The following is a 17,577-nucleotide window of genomic DNA, read 5'->3' on the forward strand; positions in this document are numbered from 1 at the left end:
TTTTTTCTTTTCTACGCACATCTCTTAGTGATATTTTTTTGGTTGTTGCATTCATGTTCCTAACTGGGTACACCCTACACCAGTTCACAAAAGTTCATTAAAAAAAAAAAAACTTGTTGGACAAACAAATTTGAAAAAAATAAAAATAGCTTTACACGTTATATGACATCGTGTTAAGAGGAACGTTGCCAAACAAGCTGTGGTCAAAGTGGAACAATATGAACTATCTGTTGCTTTGAATTCTACCTGCTGTAGTGCGACTTATGTTCCTCTAAACCAAAGGCTAGTGGTTTCATCCAAGCATCATCTTTCGACATGCTGATGAGCATATATGATCACATGATCTGCCAATTGATCATCCTTCTATAGAGATCTAGTAATTACCTATTTCATATCCAGTATGGTTTACTGGCAAAGGATACAGCTATTCAGTATTATGACCTTGTACAGTAAAAAATTAATAAAACCTCAGTGACACTCTGCTCTAGCTGAGAAAGTGACACGAAAACAGGTATTGGTTCCCAACTAAATGTCTTGGAAAGACATAAGAACAGATGGATGAAATTTTAAGATCCACAAGAGAGAGAGAGAGAGAGAGAGTTTAGAAAATTAAGAGGGAGACTTTACAAAAGAGAGTTTTTTAGGAGACCAAAGGTCGTTGGACATGGATGCATGTGCTCATGTCTCATTTGCGTGAGAGAGAGGTGACGAGAGAGCAAGAGATCCATGTATGCATGTGTGAAGAGAGAGACACATTTAAGAAAGTAAACCCAATATGTAACTATTTATATTCTACATCTACAGTTTCTAACATTAAAATTGGTATCAAATCGGCATTTCTCGAGAAATGTTGAGCTGGACGGTCAGCAGTACTGCCGCTACATAATAAATTACCTCTTTAACAATTTTGTTGTCATGTCGATGTCCATAAGGATCAATAGTTCAATACATTTCAAGGATAAATCATATAAAATTAAAGGAAAATATGCATGTAGATGCCCAACTTAATTATGTTGAATTTTACATATAGCCTCCTAACATTTCAAAATTTCGAGGAAGGGAAGAATGAGGTGATCTAGTCAAGAGTGGAATGGGTAATCTTTTTTGTTCACTAATTCACGTTAAGCTCGGATTGGCATAATAGTCGTGGCCTGGACCTAGAGATTGTTTGAGGCATACTTGCGAAAGGGAAGTGGTTAAATGTAATATCGTAAATGTTAAGTTGCTTTGTAAATACCTTAAATGTTCGGTGTAGTTTTGTAAAATGCTCAATAACTAAATAAATTCGTTGTAAGTTAGGTTAGGAGGCCATACGTACTACGTACATTCCCTCGCAGTAGATAAAATAACGTATCTTCAAACGTTATTTTAGCACTTTTTTAACAAAAATACGACCTTTAAATGCAGTTTTTTTTTTTATTGAGGACACTTTATTAATTAAGAAAACAAAATTTTGAGGTCGCCTTGCTTTTACCCACCGCCATCTCTTCTGAGCGTCCGTTTCAGCACTGTTCGAAGTGGACATCGAAGGCCGTATGTGGAGATGCATGGCTGTCAGACGGGCGTGAAAAGTTTGCCAACAGAAAAGTTGGCGGCACTTGCATGCAAGCAAAGCTACCACCCTCCTCGTCGTCACCCTTTTTTCCTCTTTTTCTCTCTCTCAAAATATATATATTTTTGTGTATACAAGGTGAGACGGTCTCGAGTAAGAGGAGGCGATGATGAGGAGGAGGACGACGACGACGACGTGCGATGATGGTTGTGAGGAGATGGTGATGGTGCCATCACCACCACCAGATCCAGCACCACCAATGCTGGAGACGGTGCAGGCGCTGCTGGACACACTCGTGTCACCTCTCATGCGCTCCTTCTCCTCCTTCCAAGCCCCTTTCCCCGACTCTTTCCAGTTCTCCGTCGCTAAACAGGTCTCTCTATGTGTCTCTGTGTGTGCGTGAAGTTGGTTCGATTACATACTTTCCTGTTCAGAGTAGAAGTTTAAAGGAAGAGAGTACACTAACAGACGTTCCTGTTCAGACAATGATGTCTGTGGGCTAGGTTTACTTCTTGTTTTTGTGAGCAACTTTTCTTCTGTATCCACTCAAATCGTGCGGATCAAATTTCGTTTTCTTTTTGTCCCACCTTTTTTTGGGGGGGTTTGATTTCTTAATTTTCTTTGGGGTTAGCGATGATGTATTTGGTGGATCGTGGGGCCCTTGTTTCAGAGGAAAATAACATATGAAAATAACGGATTCAAACCATGAAAGAGTGAATGTGATCATATTGGTATCAAATCTTCCGCTCCCCGCCCCCACAAAAAAAAAGGATAATCTTTTTCATTTGAGAATGAATTGACTTTTTTAATTTTTTTGAAACATATTTTTTACTTGGTCGTGAGAATATGCTAATCTATTATTAATTTGTTGGTTGTCAAGATCTTTCTTTTGGAAGCGGTTACGGTTCTTATTCCTAACCTGTTTACATCTATTCTTTTTAGTAATGGAATTTCAGAGTATTGATAAAAAGCTTTTAAAGATTTGAAGCTTTTACTGCTTTCCAGCAATGATGCCAAAGTACTAGAGATCTTTTTTTTAAGTCAAGGAGTGCTTCTTAGTGCATTATGTGGTGCATTTCAGCAGTTCTTGAGTTTCTTTTTGTCATTGAAGGGTTTCCTTTTTGGGCGGTCCATCATTTTAGCTTTAGTTTAGACTTTAGAGATTAGAACCTAGTGACCAAATGGCAACTTCAGGAGATATACGATTTTGTTTTTGTTTTTGTTTTTTTCAGTAAGCGGAGATATACGAATTAATACAACATGTTCTATAGGAATTCATTGATCTTGATGCAAGTTCATGAAGAAACCTTGAACCTGAAACCCTAGAGATCCATATCCCTAGGAGAAATTTTATACATGGAATGGAAATTTGCAGCGTTATGCTACTTGTCTCAGTAGCTGGTTGTGTGCATCTTTACATCATATTGGTTTCTTATAGCAAAAAACTATAGATAGATCATAGATAAGTAGCTGCAAACCCCTCTTCATCGCCTTCCAAGGTACATCCTGATTACCATATAATATAATGTTTTTGTGGATCTTGCAGTATTCTATTGAAAATCTATGTTCGTTTTTTGCATCAATCAAATATTTGATACTGTTATGTTTGTTGTCGTCGTTGTTGTTTTTCCTTCTTTTTTTTTGGTCTAGGACATATCAGTTTATGTATGATCTTTATCAGTTGGAGGCTCCTGATGTTTCTCCTGATATGCTGATTTTGCTGAGCATTTTCTAATGGAGGTTCATTTCAATTCAGATGCAAGCTGTTGTTTTGCTGTATAATTACTTCCACAGGAAGCAATATCCAGAAGTTAACTGTCTTGACTTTGAAGCCTTCTGTAAGGTTGCTGTCATTGCACAACCAACAATGCTATCATATATGAATTTCTTGAGCAAAGAGAGAATGGTCACGGAGGCTTTTGATATTTGTAATGGACTGAATGCTTTGATAAGTCCTCCACAAGCTGAGGGATGGCCAGTTTCAAAAGTTGCAGTTTTTCTTGTCGACTCCACGAAAAAAAAATGCCTGCTGCAGTTTGATTTGGTTACACAGGGAGTTTGGTCATTGATAGAAAAGAACGTTTGTAGTCCTGCTAAGCAAGGGACAGCTACCAAAAAGTTTTTCCGTGGCACGTCGCACTCAAGATATGCATCTGGTTCAACAACTTTTGATGAAGAGGCACTTCTGCAATTTGCATATTCTGCTGTCAAAGAAAAAACGGGTACTTTTTTAAAATTTAGAATTCGATTCTAAAAGTTGAAATGCTTAGCTTTGGAAAATGATAAATTGACTATTTCAGTTCCTTGACAAATGGTGCTATAAATTGGCTTCTGGCATAATACAATTGCTATTGTCCTACTTTCCTTAATGGAGAAGCATTATTTTGAACTTTCCCTTTCTGATTGCAAGATACTAATAGGCATAATATTTTATTAACTTTGTAAAGGTATCTTTCATGTCTGGAACAGGCCTTGATTCTACTGATTTGGCGCTTCTTGAAAATCATTATGTTTACTCCTTGAGTCAAAGTAAAACAACTGCTCGGTTTTACCTGATGCAATGTTTAAAGGAAGCTGATGCACAAGTAAAACAAGTGCCTATTAGAGATGCCATTGACAGGTTTGTCTCAACATGTTCAAAGTTGTTAACCAAGTTTATGCTCTCTCTCTCTCTCTCTCTCTCTCTCTCTCTCTCTCTCTCTCTCTCTCTCTCTCTATATATATATATATATATATATATATATATATATATATATATATATATATATATATATGTGGTGGTTTTGTACCATTACACCATCGAGTGGTACACACACTTGTTTGCATAGATCTAGCCATCAAGTGGTAAATCTAACTGTACAAATATATTTAGCATGATTTATTAAGTATATTAGAAGGTTTTATCACGTGTGATACACCATAAGATTCCTTTTTTTTTACAGTGAAAATCATTCGCACAATTCATAAAAATAAGGGTTTAAAAGTGGATATAAAAAATCATATTAGAGTTAACTTTAACACATGTAAATATTAAATAGAATATGCTAAACATGATCCAATGGTTAGATTTTGCTTTTGGAGCTTAGATCTATGTAAATCAAATGTGGTGGTACTGTATCACCGTAGAAGCACCCATATAAGTAAAATACTATGGTTCGGTACCAAATCCATAACCAATGGGTTTTCTATGATCCAACAGCTAGTGTTGGTTTTAGAAAAGCAACAATCCAACATGGCCTTACAAAATCCAGCGTGGATGCAGAGGAGTCCAACCTGGACGTCCTTTATGGCTTTGACTTTTTTTGGGAAACACAGTCCTAAGTGTTAAAAAATGCAACAAATTGGATTTTATCCAAATCCACAAAAAAAAATAATTATTTGAATCCGATCAGAATAGCAAATCTTAATCCGATCTAATGGAAATTCAAATCTTACTTTGAATATCTGAATTTATAAACATGTCGAATTTGGATCAGATATCCATTTACATCTAATCCATTTATCCTGTACTAGCTACATAAAATGTTGGGTATGTGCTAAGTAGGGGAGAGAATAGATTGGACATAATGGTATATATAATCTGAATCAGACATAGAAATGGTGGGTATGTGCCAAATAAGGGAGCAAACAGATTGAACATAATCAGATATTTAATCCAAAGCCTATGTTATACCACAAATTCAGATTTGGATCGGGTACCTACATCCAATTTGTTTGCACTTCTTACCAATGTGTGTATCGGCAGGAAATCGATACACTTCACCCTTGAATCGGCTATTTTTTAATAAATGTAAAAAAATACGTAAATTATTTTTAATATTATTTTAATGACTTTAACAAGTGTCACATTCTGATTGACACCGTAATATTTTTAATTATTTTTTTGGCTGATTCAGAACGATTCACTTGAGTATCGATATTGGCTGATTCACCTGAAAAGTTGAGGAAACAATACAGGACTGATACCGATACTAACAACATTGCTTCTTAATGCTAAATTAAAAGCAAAAGCCTTGTTTTGAAAAGCAATTTCCGCCCTGGATTTTTTTTATGGGGCCAAGATGGATTGTTGCTTTTTTTAAACCAACACTAACCATTGGATTATAAAATCCAATGGTTATGGGTTTGGTATCACCATAATATAGTGGTACCTAACCAACACACACACACACACACACACACACACACACACACACATATATATATATATATATATATATATATATATATATATATATATATATATATATATATATATATATATATATATATAAGAACAAAGTCAAAGTAGCTACCACTTCATAGCAAACTTACTCATCTAGCAAACTCAAACCCTTGCTGAAAGATAGCACTTAATGAAAGAAGACATGAAAAGCAACTTCAAATAAGAAATAATATAGGAGCACGCCTCGGGGTTCACCATCCCCTACTCACTTAATAACTTTCCTTAGACTTTTGCCATGCTAAAATTGTGCTAGCAAATACCACTACTTTTGATTTTGGATCTTAGAAACCATTTCTGCAAGAGATCCAGACCCATTTTTTTCTGATCCTTTGATAAAAAGATTCATTCTCTTGGCGGAATGGATTTTTTATTGATAAAAAAGAAGAATGTTTATTTTTTTTTAATAAAAAAACATGATCCAAGTGTTGATCTCTAACAATTTGACTATGTTAAACATATGTACATGCCAGATTGAGTAAAAAACTTGCATCTATGAGTTTCAACTCATTGATACCGTATGCACATCCACACCATATAAAAAATTTTGAAACCATAATGGCTTTTTACATTAATTGTCATTACCTAGGAACCTTTTAGTGCAATTACAGAGAATGACAATGGGAATTCTTTACATTCCCAAAGTACAATAAATGCATGTCATTTACTTTATTGTGAATTACTAAATTACACTAGTGCTGTAAATTGATGTGTAGAACCATCATGGTATTTCAAAATTTGTTTACAGAAAATCAAATTAGTGAACATGTGAAATCTAATAAGAGCCCCTCTATTCTTTCCCCTTCAAAAATGTCATTTTTGTGGTTGTTAGAAAGGAAAAGGCATTAGGCTATTTTTTGTGTTGCAGGGTGTTAGGCTACTTTTGTGTGTTAAAGTTATGGGTTAGGGTTGTGTTGCACCCATTATCATGCTTATTGTTAATGGTATCCATAGTCACCAATATCGTTCTCGGCAGTTTATCGGCAAGGTTTTTCTCGTGACCTTTTTTTGAGAGTTATTTTTCTCAAGAAAATATCAGAAGTTTTAATATTTGAAGAAAATATAAAGAATAATAAAAAATAAGAAATAATAGGTTTTTAGTATTTTTCTTGCAAAATGTAAAGAAACAATTAGAAAAGTTCTTAAAACATTAATAAACGTAAAAATAGAAAACAAATACTTAAAATATATAAAAAAGATGGTTTTTGAAAACATAGGGAATATCTCAGGAAAATATCATGATAATATCACATTATTTTATGTTCTAGCGGTATTTTAAAAATATTGGGAAAATATTAGCTCACCTTGATATATCGATAATATCATAATATTTTAAATATATTGGTGATTTAGTGATTATTAGGAGGTGGTACATGAGCCAAACGAACTGAACATGGGCTCAGCTCATTTAGGATGGAACCCAACTCAGGCTCAGGTTTACTCAAGCCTGAGCCATGCGAGCCACACTAAATTGGAAATGGTGAGTATTGAACTGTGAACCTCCTCCTTACCTACCATGTGAACTGACCACTTGAAAAAACACGTTTTTTGTGATAAAAGACATACCTATATTTTATATATCATTTTTTACGAGCTTATACGAGTCTTGCCAAGTAGAACATCCCATGCCCGGGCTCAACTCTTCGATACTTAATGAGCAGATCTTGGCTCGGCTTGCCATCTGTACGACCTGATCACAAATGAGACTCCAATGAACCGAACTGAGTCGAGCCACAAGCTGCTCGGTTTGTTTACCAGCCTAGTGACTATGATGGTATCTGTGTTATTAAGAGGGAAGGATGGAATGATCTTGTCTTTTCAAACAAAGTAAATAAGTAATTAATGATACATATCATAGTCGTAGATATCCATGATAGTTATGATACTTCCTCAGTTTTTTATTTTTATTTGTTTATGCAATTTAAATATGATCATTTTCTTATTCTATTTTTACATATTGATAACTTTTATACCTTTTATTCATTATTGAGAATAAAATTTCTAAAATCTAGTTTTTCATAGTTTTTGGTACTACTTTTATTATATTTGTTGTTAACACATTTTCTCTAGATCTTTGCAAGATTTATGAAAAACCTATAATGCCTCACCAAGATGTTGCTGAGAAAAATATATTGTTGGCATTTATATGTATGTATGCTTGTATGCATGTGCATGTTCCTAGTACATGTGAGGGATAATGTAACCATTTTTCTTTAAACTTGCACTGAAGTATTGCATTCCTCTATCTGCAGCCTAAGAAGTCATATAGTTACCAAAGTATCAGATAGTTACCAAACAACTCCAGCTGTTGCATTTTTCCAATTAATGCCATATGAAGGGATCATCTCTAATTGGTTGTCCAGGTATTAAAGGTTGACTTGAAGTTAAGTTTTTTTTTTTTGCTGACTATTTGTTGTGCAGAAAATGATGCATGGCTAATTTGTTGTTTAACCAGGGAAAATCTTTCCCCAGTGAGGGGACTGGGAAAGATAATCGGTTCTCCAGATATCAGCAGATCTTATGTCTTGAAAGAAAGCATACATCCTGCTAATTTAATATCATCTTGTGAAATTTCAAAGATCTTGAATGCCACAGGTATCCCTTCTACAATTGAAAATGCTGACAGGAGAGGGGATAATTACAAATTACATGGGTATGAAGTCCCCTTGGGGATTTCAGAAAGTTCTGTTTTGTTTGGTACTGAGAATGTTCCTTTGGGCAAATATTCACTTGTGACCATTGAAGATCGAATTCATGACCAGCCTCATTGCAAGGAATGGAAAGAATCTCATGATGTTCAGGGCATTTTTGATCCTGCCGAAAATGTTACAAAGGACAAGGTAGTATCATAATTACAGGCTATCTTGTTTTACTAATGGTTTTCAACTTTTATTATGCATCTTGGTGGGCATTTCTATTATTGAAACTAGTCAGTATTACATGATTTAATTGTGCAAAAGAATTATGGAGTGAAGGTTTTGTCACCATTTGGCTATCTATTTCCTTTTTCATTTTGAATAAAACCAAATCAATTCAGATTTGACAAATGTTTTTATTTGTGCCAGTTGCCAAGTGCCTACAACAAATGAAAGTCTTTTTTAACTTTTTGGTCCCTTTTTTTAAGCATGCGGAACATGCCTAACTTTGCTTTGGTTAATCAAGAAGCATGTTGGACTAACTTCCATCGAGTTCCCTGCTATTTGCTAGTGAAATGTCAAAACCACTATACTAATTGGGATGGTAAAATAGCATATTGTTGATTATGATTCATGTTGGACTAATTGCAACCCAAGATTAATAGAGGTAATTTTGATTAATGAAAGCAAAAGTTTGTTTTTTTTAACAGTTTCTACATGGTCTGAAAGCTTTTATTTGCCATTTGGGATTTTCTGAAGGTTACTAAGTCTTAGTTATTTGCTATTTACATCTCAATTATTAATTTAGGTTTTATATTTATTTTTTGTTATGGTATTTTTTCCCCAGAAGTTCTTCCTTTTCACATTTATATTATAATTTCCACAACCTCAAGTAACATTCATATTTGTATTTCCCATTAATGACTGACTAAGATTCATCTATCAGTTTGGAGCAATACATCCAGAAATAAAGTTGCAAAATATTGGAGGCATGAGTGGAAAACATGTAGAGAAAGGTGGTATAGACAGTGTTGACATCTGCATTCAAAATGTGGTTACGGGAGTTGACCTCTCCCTAGTTCAATCTGAGACTTCATCCAAGGAACATGCTTTATTTCAGGCTGCTGTAAAAGTCCTACACAAGAACCATGATAAATTAGTAGGCACATGGCCCTTTTTTTTTCAATTGCTTGTGTGAGATTCACTATTTCTGTTTTTTCTTTCTTTTCCATTTTTTCCATCTTTTTTTATAAAGGAATGTTATGCTTGTTTGTAGTTACATCATCAGCAACAACTATCTCTTCAGCAGCGAAAACTAGAAGATAAGATTGCCGTATGTGAAAGGAACCTTCAAACTATCATAACAGGCATGGGTTTCTTCATTCTTGCTTGTAGATGAGATGACGTTTTTAATTTGGTATAAGCAGTAGGGATTTGTTAATGGTACCAAACTGTTAATATTCGTCTTTGTTCATCATATGAAAAATTATCCAAATTTAATCCATGCATTGAGGTTTTAAATACAATCTGTTTGGCAATATCCTGTTGATGATTGAGTAATTATCTTGTTCGTTCCAAGTTGAAGTATACGCGCTGAGTGTTGACAGTCTAGGTGTCATCATGTATATATGTCATTGTTTTTTCACATCCTCAGTATGGTCAATCTACGTGTCGTTGTGTATGTCTTGTTGTTTCTCATCCTGTGGGTCTAAATTGATGGTAAATGATGTGAAGTCCTCTGTTGTTGTGGGGGAATCCTCATTAGAAACAACTGGAGCACATAGGGCATTATTGAAGACCTCAGCTTAAAGGCTTAAGAGTCATAAGCATTTTGTCATCAGAAGGAAGGTCATGTTGTTATATAGGGAAAAAGAATAACTATGCAATCTTTACAACAATATGCATGTTAATTGATTATATTTTGTGTATTGTTTTTCAGGTGGAGAGGGTGCTTCTGCATTGATAATTGAATCTGTAACTGAATCTTGTAATCTTTCTTCTTCGAAAGGTGAAACCCCAAAATTTTGTGAAATGTGTGCCGATTCTGAAGAAAAAACTTCCATTCAGGGTACTAAAAGGAAAAGGTTGTCAGAGGCAATTCTCAATATACGTAATCCATGTGAGGTAAGTAATTACAAGTTGTGATGGCATTCTCCTTGTTAAGAGCAATTGAACTTGATTGTTGTGAACTATAATTCATGGATGGATGCTAAAAGCTTTGAATCAATTTGGCCAGATTTGAGAGCCAGGATAGATTGATTTTGACAACATCCTTCCATGATTAGGAAAAGAAGGCATAATCATTTACTAAAAGAATTGAATAAAAAACCATATGAAAATTTAATAGAAAAGAAGGAAAATGTTGTAAGGAAACTAATAACCATCGCAAAGTTGCCCAAAAAATTCAAAAATGAAGCCTTTTAGTTTATGTGCTCAGTATTGTGAAAATATTTTCCTTGTCTAGTATATTATAGGGTATTTTGAGTTTCCTTCTAACTGTATATGTCTTGTGGTTCATCAGTTAATGAGGATTATTGTTTCCATTCATGTTCTAGACTAGTTTCTTGACTACATCTGGACTACTTTAGTCCTTGACATTTACTTGATCAGTTTTGGTTCTTTGGTTAAATAGCCTTTGCCTCCAAATAGTGCACTTATGACCTCTTTTACCTTTTTCTCTTCTTTTACCATGCTGAGCCCTCACTGAAGGTGGGACTTCGACCTGATTGTTTGTTGAGTTAGTTGATTTATCGTGTAGTTTCACAAAAAGTGTCGGTATCATCATTCACTTATTAACCACACAAAAAACTGAAAGATTCCTCAATAAGACAAAAAACCATGTTCTTTTTTTCATGAGACAGCTCTTGAAGATGGATCTCATCTTGCTATACTAATTCCTAAACTGAAATTTCATGAACAGTTTGATATGTCCAGTCATATACCAAACAGAAAAATAGTGCACTCATCCCTGAAGTCCTTGTTTATCTAATGAGAATTATAAACTGAAGAAAAAAACTCTTGGTCAATCATCAGAAAAATAGTTCTTCTAAAGTTTTATAATCCAATAAGTATGCATTTGCAATCTTCTGTTATTATTTGAGAAGGGATGCTCTAGCATCAACAAGTATTACATCAAATTTAATGGAAACAGTGTTTAACTAGTTTGTTGATGACAGTGATGGTTCTTTTTGATTGGCTGATGTATTGTCTTCCTATTCCCTAATTCATTAAACTTAAAACCTTAGTGAGGCCATGTCAAAAAGGAAAGTGATAGTGATACCAATTTTCTCAACTGTTCTCATGTCATATGGAAAGTGAGCTAGGTGATCATTTAGTACAGTAGTACACCTTAGCTACCAGCTAACCCTAGTTTGATTAACTACTTTAGAGGAAACTGCATGCCTTACTAGCTTGACTGACTAATTGATCACCTATTTCCCTAGTCAACTACTCTCTTCCTGATCATGCGCTAGGAACAATGTGATAGTTTTGTACAATCAGATGTACTTTTGAAGCTTCATTTTGAATTAGTAATGTGATTATTTATTTTATCATTAATTAAAAAAACTGCTACTTCTGTTCTTTTTGTTTATTTGAAAATAGAGTTTTCTACTTATGTTTGTGTTATCTTGACTAGTCCATGTGCCTGATCAGGGACCCTGATTGCTTATTCTGCCCCTTCTATTTTTTCACATCATATATTGTCTACTAGTGAATACATGTCATGAATGAAACATAGGATTGTCTAGACATGGAAGAGGTTGTAATATTGAGGGATGAGGTTTGAATGCTTTGCAATGTTTCAAACATCATAAGTGATTCTCCAATAAATATGCATTCCTATAATACTGAATATTAACTTTGTGCAAAAACAAGCTTGCTGCTATTAAGTGCTTTCATCATTTTGACCCCAAGTGCAAATTCATTCTTAACACCCATGTTCACTTATTTGTTGCCATGCACAATATCAGGATCCACTCTATTGGATTTCTAGAGCCATTTGACGTTTTTGCCAATGATATAGGGGTCACAAATCATACAACATGTGATCCTGGCTGAAGTTCGTAACTAGCTATTTTACTAAGCATCGTATCACTATTATGTGCTCATCTCCACAAGCTAGGACCATCCAAATTTTTAGTCTTTTCAAAAGAAATCCCCTGTAGTAAATTGCTTTCCCACTTTAGCAGGGAACCCTCTACCCCACAAAAATGCTGGAGAGTTCTCATTCTCTCAAATTTTTAAGAAGCCATCATAAATGATGGTTCCTATTTGCCCTTGTTCCAAATCCACTCTCCATGGAAAAGATGAAAAGCATGATGTTTAAATATGGGAAGATTTTTTTTATGTAAAGCTGATTCTAAGATAATTGTTGGAGGCATTTTCTATTATGGCCTCATTCCTCAGACCATCAGGTGCCAAGATGTATGCTATTTCACTAAGTATAGACCCATGCACAGTGCACTCTCTCTCTCTCATGTGCATTGGAAATTATGAATTTAAAAATCACAGCCATTTAAGTCACTGGTATTATGGGTTTCTTCCCCTATATATATGGTTAAAGTTTGCTACAATGATTTTTTCTAACTAAAAAAAAACCATGTTTTTTGGTCGAACAAACATGATCCGAGCACTAATTCCCACTAAATCGACAATTCTGAATACATTCACGAGGTTAGATTGAGTCAAAACAACTTATCACAAGATTCCAACTAGACTGTATGTACAATTGACTATATTAAATATATACCCATATATGTACATATAGGGAAAATATCGGCTACCCTTTAGAATATGGTACTGTCTGGATGAATCTAATAGGTGCAAGCTTTATTTGCCAATTTGACCCCACGTTTGCATCCAGCATTATGGAATGCACTTTAGACGTGGTGGTTTCCATGCAAATATTTGATTTTTTTAATAGTAAAATTTTGATGCTTTGCAGACCATTGAATTTTGTGGCCCTTAGAAAATCTGCTTATGCACTATTATCAGATAATTTAAAACATGTTTTTGAGTAAAAAAACTATATAGATCATATTTGTAGGGCTTGATCCACAAAAAAAATCAAGGAAATGAGAATGAACATGCATTTTCCACTATAGGGTATGGTACACTTAAGGATATATATATATATATATATATATATATATATATATATATATATATATATATATATATGGGTTTATCTAACATTAAACTAATTGTATTTTACATTAGATGCAATCAACCCATTGAAAAGACAAAAATACCTTTAAAGTAATGGCATTCTTGAAAACACATGATTATTGTTTGGGGTAAAAAAGGTAACTCACAGTTGGAATTCAAATTTGTGTAATACACCATTTCTTTTTTGGAAAATATGTTTGACTTTTTCTTTCTTTCTAAAATAAGAGACACACTTTATCCAAAAAAGTGACAACACAATTTCAAAAATGTCATTGCTTTTAAGGGTTCATTGGTTATTTCAATCAATTGAATGTAGCTATTGTTAAATACAACTAGTTTAATGTTAGGTAAACACTATATATATAGGGAAATGGCAACCTACAAAATGGGCTCGATGCTAAATGAAACATGCTATTGGATTTCTGGTGCTTTTTCAAAAATTTGACTGTATATGTGATCTATATGCTTGTTTTTATAGGAATCACTTCTTGGAGCATTTGATTCCGATACATGGATAGGTTTTTATAAGGTTTAAAAATCAATGGTCTACAAATTTTATAATTTTTTTAGGCTCCAAATACCAGTTTTTCCATCCAAAATGCATGATCCAAGTGTTTATTTGAACACATCTATGGGGTCAGAATTTAAAAAAAAAAACACTGGAAATCCAATATCATGTTTCATTTAGCTTGGTGCCCATTTTGTAGGTTTTCATTTCTCTATATATTTATATAATATATATATATATATTTTCCCCTTAAGTACATTGTTTGGGTTTTGTTGTTTATACTTCATCTCATTTGTTCTTGGCTCTCTAGAGATCATGACGGAATAGGCTTTTGAGCACTAGCATGTAAAGGTGTCATTCTTCGGATGTTTTAGATAAAGTAAATTTATTTGATGTTTCATTTTCCTTGTACCGTTTTAGTGCTATTTGAATGAACCTTCTATATGATTTTTTTTTTCTTTTTTTTGGTTGAGACCTAAATGTGGAGAAGATTATTTGGCATGTAGGAACTGGATAGGATATGCGAGCAGAACAATTGGGTGTTGCCAATCTATACTATCGTCCCCTCAAAAGGTACTGTTTACTGTTGCTGAAAAAAATATATGGTTTGGCCCATTTTGAGAATGATATTAGGTGGATTTGTTGTTTGTGTGTTCTCTTCATGGACCATGTTATTATGACAGCATGTCCTTGGATATTGTTAATTCTACACAGGAAATGGTGTTTTATTATGTCTCCACTCAAATAAATATGTTTATTCAGAGTCTGTATGTTTTGGCATTTATGGGAATATCAGTGGTCCATAAAGGCTTCATTTGCCTAAAAATGTCCCGCTTATGGCATAGTATTTGCCTAAGTAGCATTACGATGGCCCGATAGAATTCAAATTTCAAACATAAAATGTCCCCATCATTTCATGATGCCAGTTGTACAAAAACTTTGGGGTATTAACGAAAAGGTGAAGTTATTTCAGGAAAAAAAACTGCTGTTACATTGTACCTGGGTGCAGTGAGGTCTGAATACTTTTTTTTCCTAACCAACAACTGGGTCAAGAAATTATTACTCTTACGCAGGACCATTCTTGGTGGTTATCTTTTTTAGCACCTCGCTAATATATATAGGATGTTCTCTTTGTGTGTGTGTGCTTGGTTTCTTAATAAATAAACAAACAAATATATAAATAAATAAATAAATAATATATATGTATATAGATGAATTGTTTTGTGTCAGCTCTTAACAAGCTTTTTTGTTTATGTCATACCCATTACAAATATTTACCCTCACTAATCAGCTAAAACATAGGAAGCCTGGTTATGCTGGATTCTGTGCGATGATATATTTTTTTTAGAAAAGGTGAAGTTTAGAGATGGGCTTCATACAGTGTCAAGTGTCAACGTGTTCTGAAATGAATTTCAGTTTCTTCTCATGTTAAATAAAATTAAATTCCAACTATGCAAATGTATTTATGTATGATATGTTAACCATATAATTTATGGCATGCAGCTTGTATTGAATTGACAGTATCTAAAAACTGCTTTGATCTGCATAGCTGCCATAACACCATAAGAGAGAGCCAGCAACTTAACTTAGGCATTTTATCTACTTTGGTTTGAATCTAGATCTCAAGTTTTCATGGATCCCCACCTAAAATGCTCTAACATAGCCACCATAGGAGGTGACTGATTCTATAGGCATTGGTCCATATAATTTTAAAACGTTTTAAGGATTCTGATTGTGTACTGGGTTGCCTTGATCTACCACTGCCTGTGCTCTCTGGATACTAGAGCTGGAATCTTACCACTGTCAAACTACTGCTTTGCATGTCATTTGATACTTTGACTGATCATTTTTTGTTGCTGTAGGTGGATTTCTGGCAAATGCGTCAGTCCACGGTTTGGACTTCAATTGTTCTGGTGGTGGTGATATACGAAGCAAGCCTCAGGAGGCTAGAGAATCTGCTGCGACATGCATATTGAACAAATTGCGTCGCATGGGAAACGGGGTGTAGTTTCCTTGTAAACTCACCTTATCCCTAAACTGCTTTCCGTGTTTGTGTCTAGATATGTGTGTCTCTTCCTGTATATTTCTATGCTTATGTTCTCTCAAATGGTTCTGCAAAAGAATTGATAAGAGAGGGAGGATAGTTGGTTTTGCTACAAAATGAATACTTGGTGACTTTTTTGCAAGTTCTGTTAAACTTGGTTGCAGTTTGAAGATATTCAGATATGAAAGAATGAAATCGAATGTGGAATGGTCAATGGCCTGTGAGTTGGTCTTGAACAGGCAGCAATTAGTCCTGCCCATTCTGGCCGATCCTAGTTCTTATCAGCTGACCATATCTGGATCTGGATTTTGATTTGGATAAGGTTGGATTGTTTGGGAAAAATGTTTGTTATACACTCAGGTTTCAAAACCTGCGAGTGAAAAACTCTTTATTTTTTTTCCTTTTTATGTCTTTTTTTTTTCAGATCTGACCCTCCAGATGTGATCTACATGTTTGGTTTAGTAGAAACCAGCCCTTGGGTCGTGTTTTTCCAATATATGTTGAATTTTGTGAGGGTTGAAAAAACAATGGTTTAAGATTTACCGAATTTTCAGCCCTCAAAAAATCGTAATTTTACATCAACAAATAAGATTCAGGGGTCGGTTAGTTAATTGCTACTATTTTGATAATGTTGAACACATTCATGGGTCAGATTTGACCAAAACGACCTGCCTCTATGGGTTTCAACCATAGGGTTTGGAACCCAAAATTTAGCCAATATTTTCCCTTTTTTGATTCTTAATTCGAGTGTAGCCTCAATATTTTCCTGACTCGACTCAGTTGGCTTGCCTTATTTTCATGCTTTGGCGCACTTGGTTCAGAAATATTAACTGATGGTACAATATTAGCAGATCTTTCCTTTACCACTAGAGTGCTCTGAGGTCAGGACCCCTTGGCTTATCCCAATCAGCAATCTGATTCGGTTACATTCTTTTCGAAACAAGTTTTGCCTTACAAAATCAGTTTTGAGTCTACAAGTCGGGCTCAAAGCCCAACTGATTGGCACGCCTTTTTCTTCCAAAAAAAAGTTAAAAAAATGGTTGTGCCAAATCCAGTTTAACTGGGCCAATATTGGTAGCATCCTGCTTATTTCGGTTTCCTTTTCAAATTCAACCATATTGGAACATTTTTTGCGAGAGCTGGAGAAGCGTCTACCGGTAAAGCACTCTATCCATATAACTGACGAGGGTTTATTTTGGTTTCCTTTGCCATCCATTCCAAGTTGAGGGACTTAGGGTTTATTATCAGGATCCAACAGCTGACGAAGGAGATGAGCGGAATAAGGAATCTACTAGATGCGGTTCAACTAGCAGTCTCTTTGAACAGCTGGAGTAAGAAGTTAGAAAGTGAGTGTATGTTGCGTCAAGCACATCCGGCAAGAATCAAGGGACATCGAGTTCTTGCATAGCCCAGGTCGGAGCAACATGCTATAGGACGTTCAACAGG

The 17,577-nt window shown here is 34.7% G+C and overlaps 1 protein-coding gene across 1 annotated transcript; it reads left to right on the forward strand.

Annotated features, from left to right (window-relative positions):
* The first annotated feature begins 1,718 nt into the window (after positions 1 to 1,718).
* Positions 1,719 to 16,095, forward strand: LOC149811866 (uncharacterized). The gene is made up of 9 exons (XM_089992937.1): positions 1,719 to 1,925; positions 3,309 to 3,774; positions 4,022 to 4,172; positions 8,027 to 8,137; positions 8,230 to 8,614; positions 9,357 to 9,536; positions 9,687 to 9,777; positions 10,350 to 10,418; positions 15,950 to 16,095. Exons 1-9 carry the CDS (start codon positions 1,719 to 1,721, stop codon positions 16,093 to 16,095), a joined length of 1,806 nt encoding a protein of 601 aa, XP_089849063.1.
* Positions 16,096 to 17,577: the final 1,482 nt, after the last annotated feature.

The sequence above is a fragment of the Nuphar pumila genome, chromosome 17 (genome assembly GCF_984573655.1).
Source record: "Nuphar pumila chromosome 17, dmNupPumi1.hap1.1, whole genome shotgun sequence".
NCBI classification, from domain to species: domain Eukaryota; kingdom Viridiplantae; phylum Streptophyta; class Magnoliopsida; order Nymphaeales; family Nymphaeaceae; genus Nuphar; species Nuphar pumila.

Coding starts and splice junctions, on each gene's coding strand:
- LOC149811866 (XM_089992937.1), top strand. CDS start 1,719: ATGATGAGGAGGAGGACGACGACGACGACGTGCGATGATGGTTGTGAG. Junction 4,173..8,026: donor ATTAGAGATGCCATTGACAG/GTTTGTCTCAAC, acceptor CTCTATCTGCAG/CCTAAGAAGTCATATAGTTA. Junction 9,778..10,349: donor CCTTCAAACTATCATAACAG/GCATGGGTTTCT, acceptor ATTGTTTTTCAG/GTGGAGAGGGTGCTTCTGCA.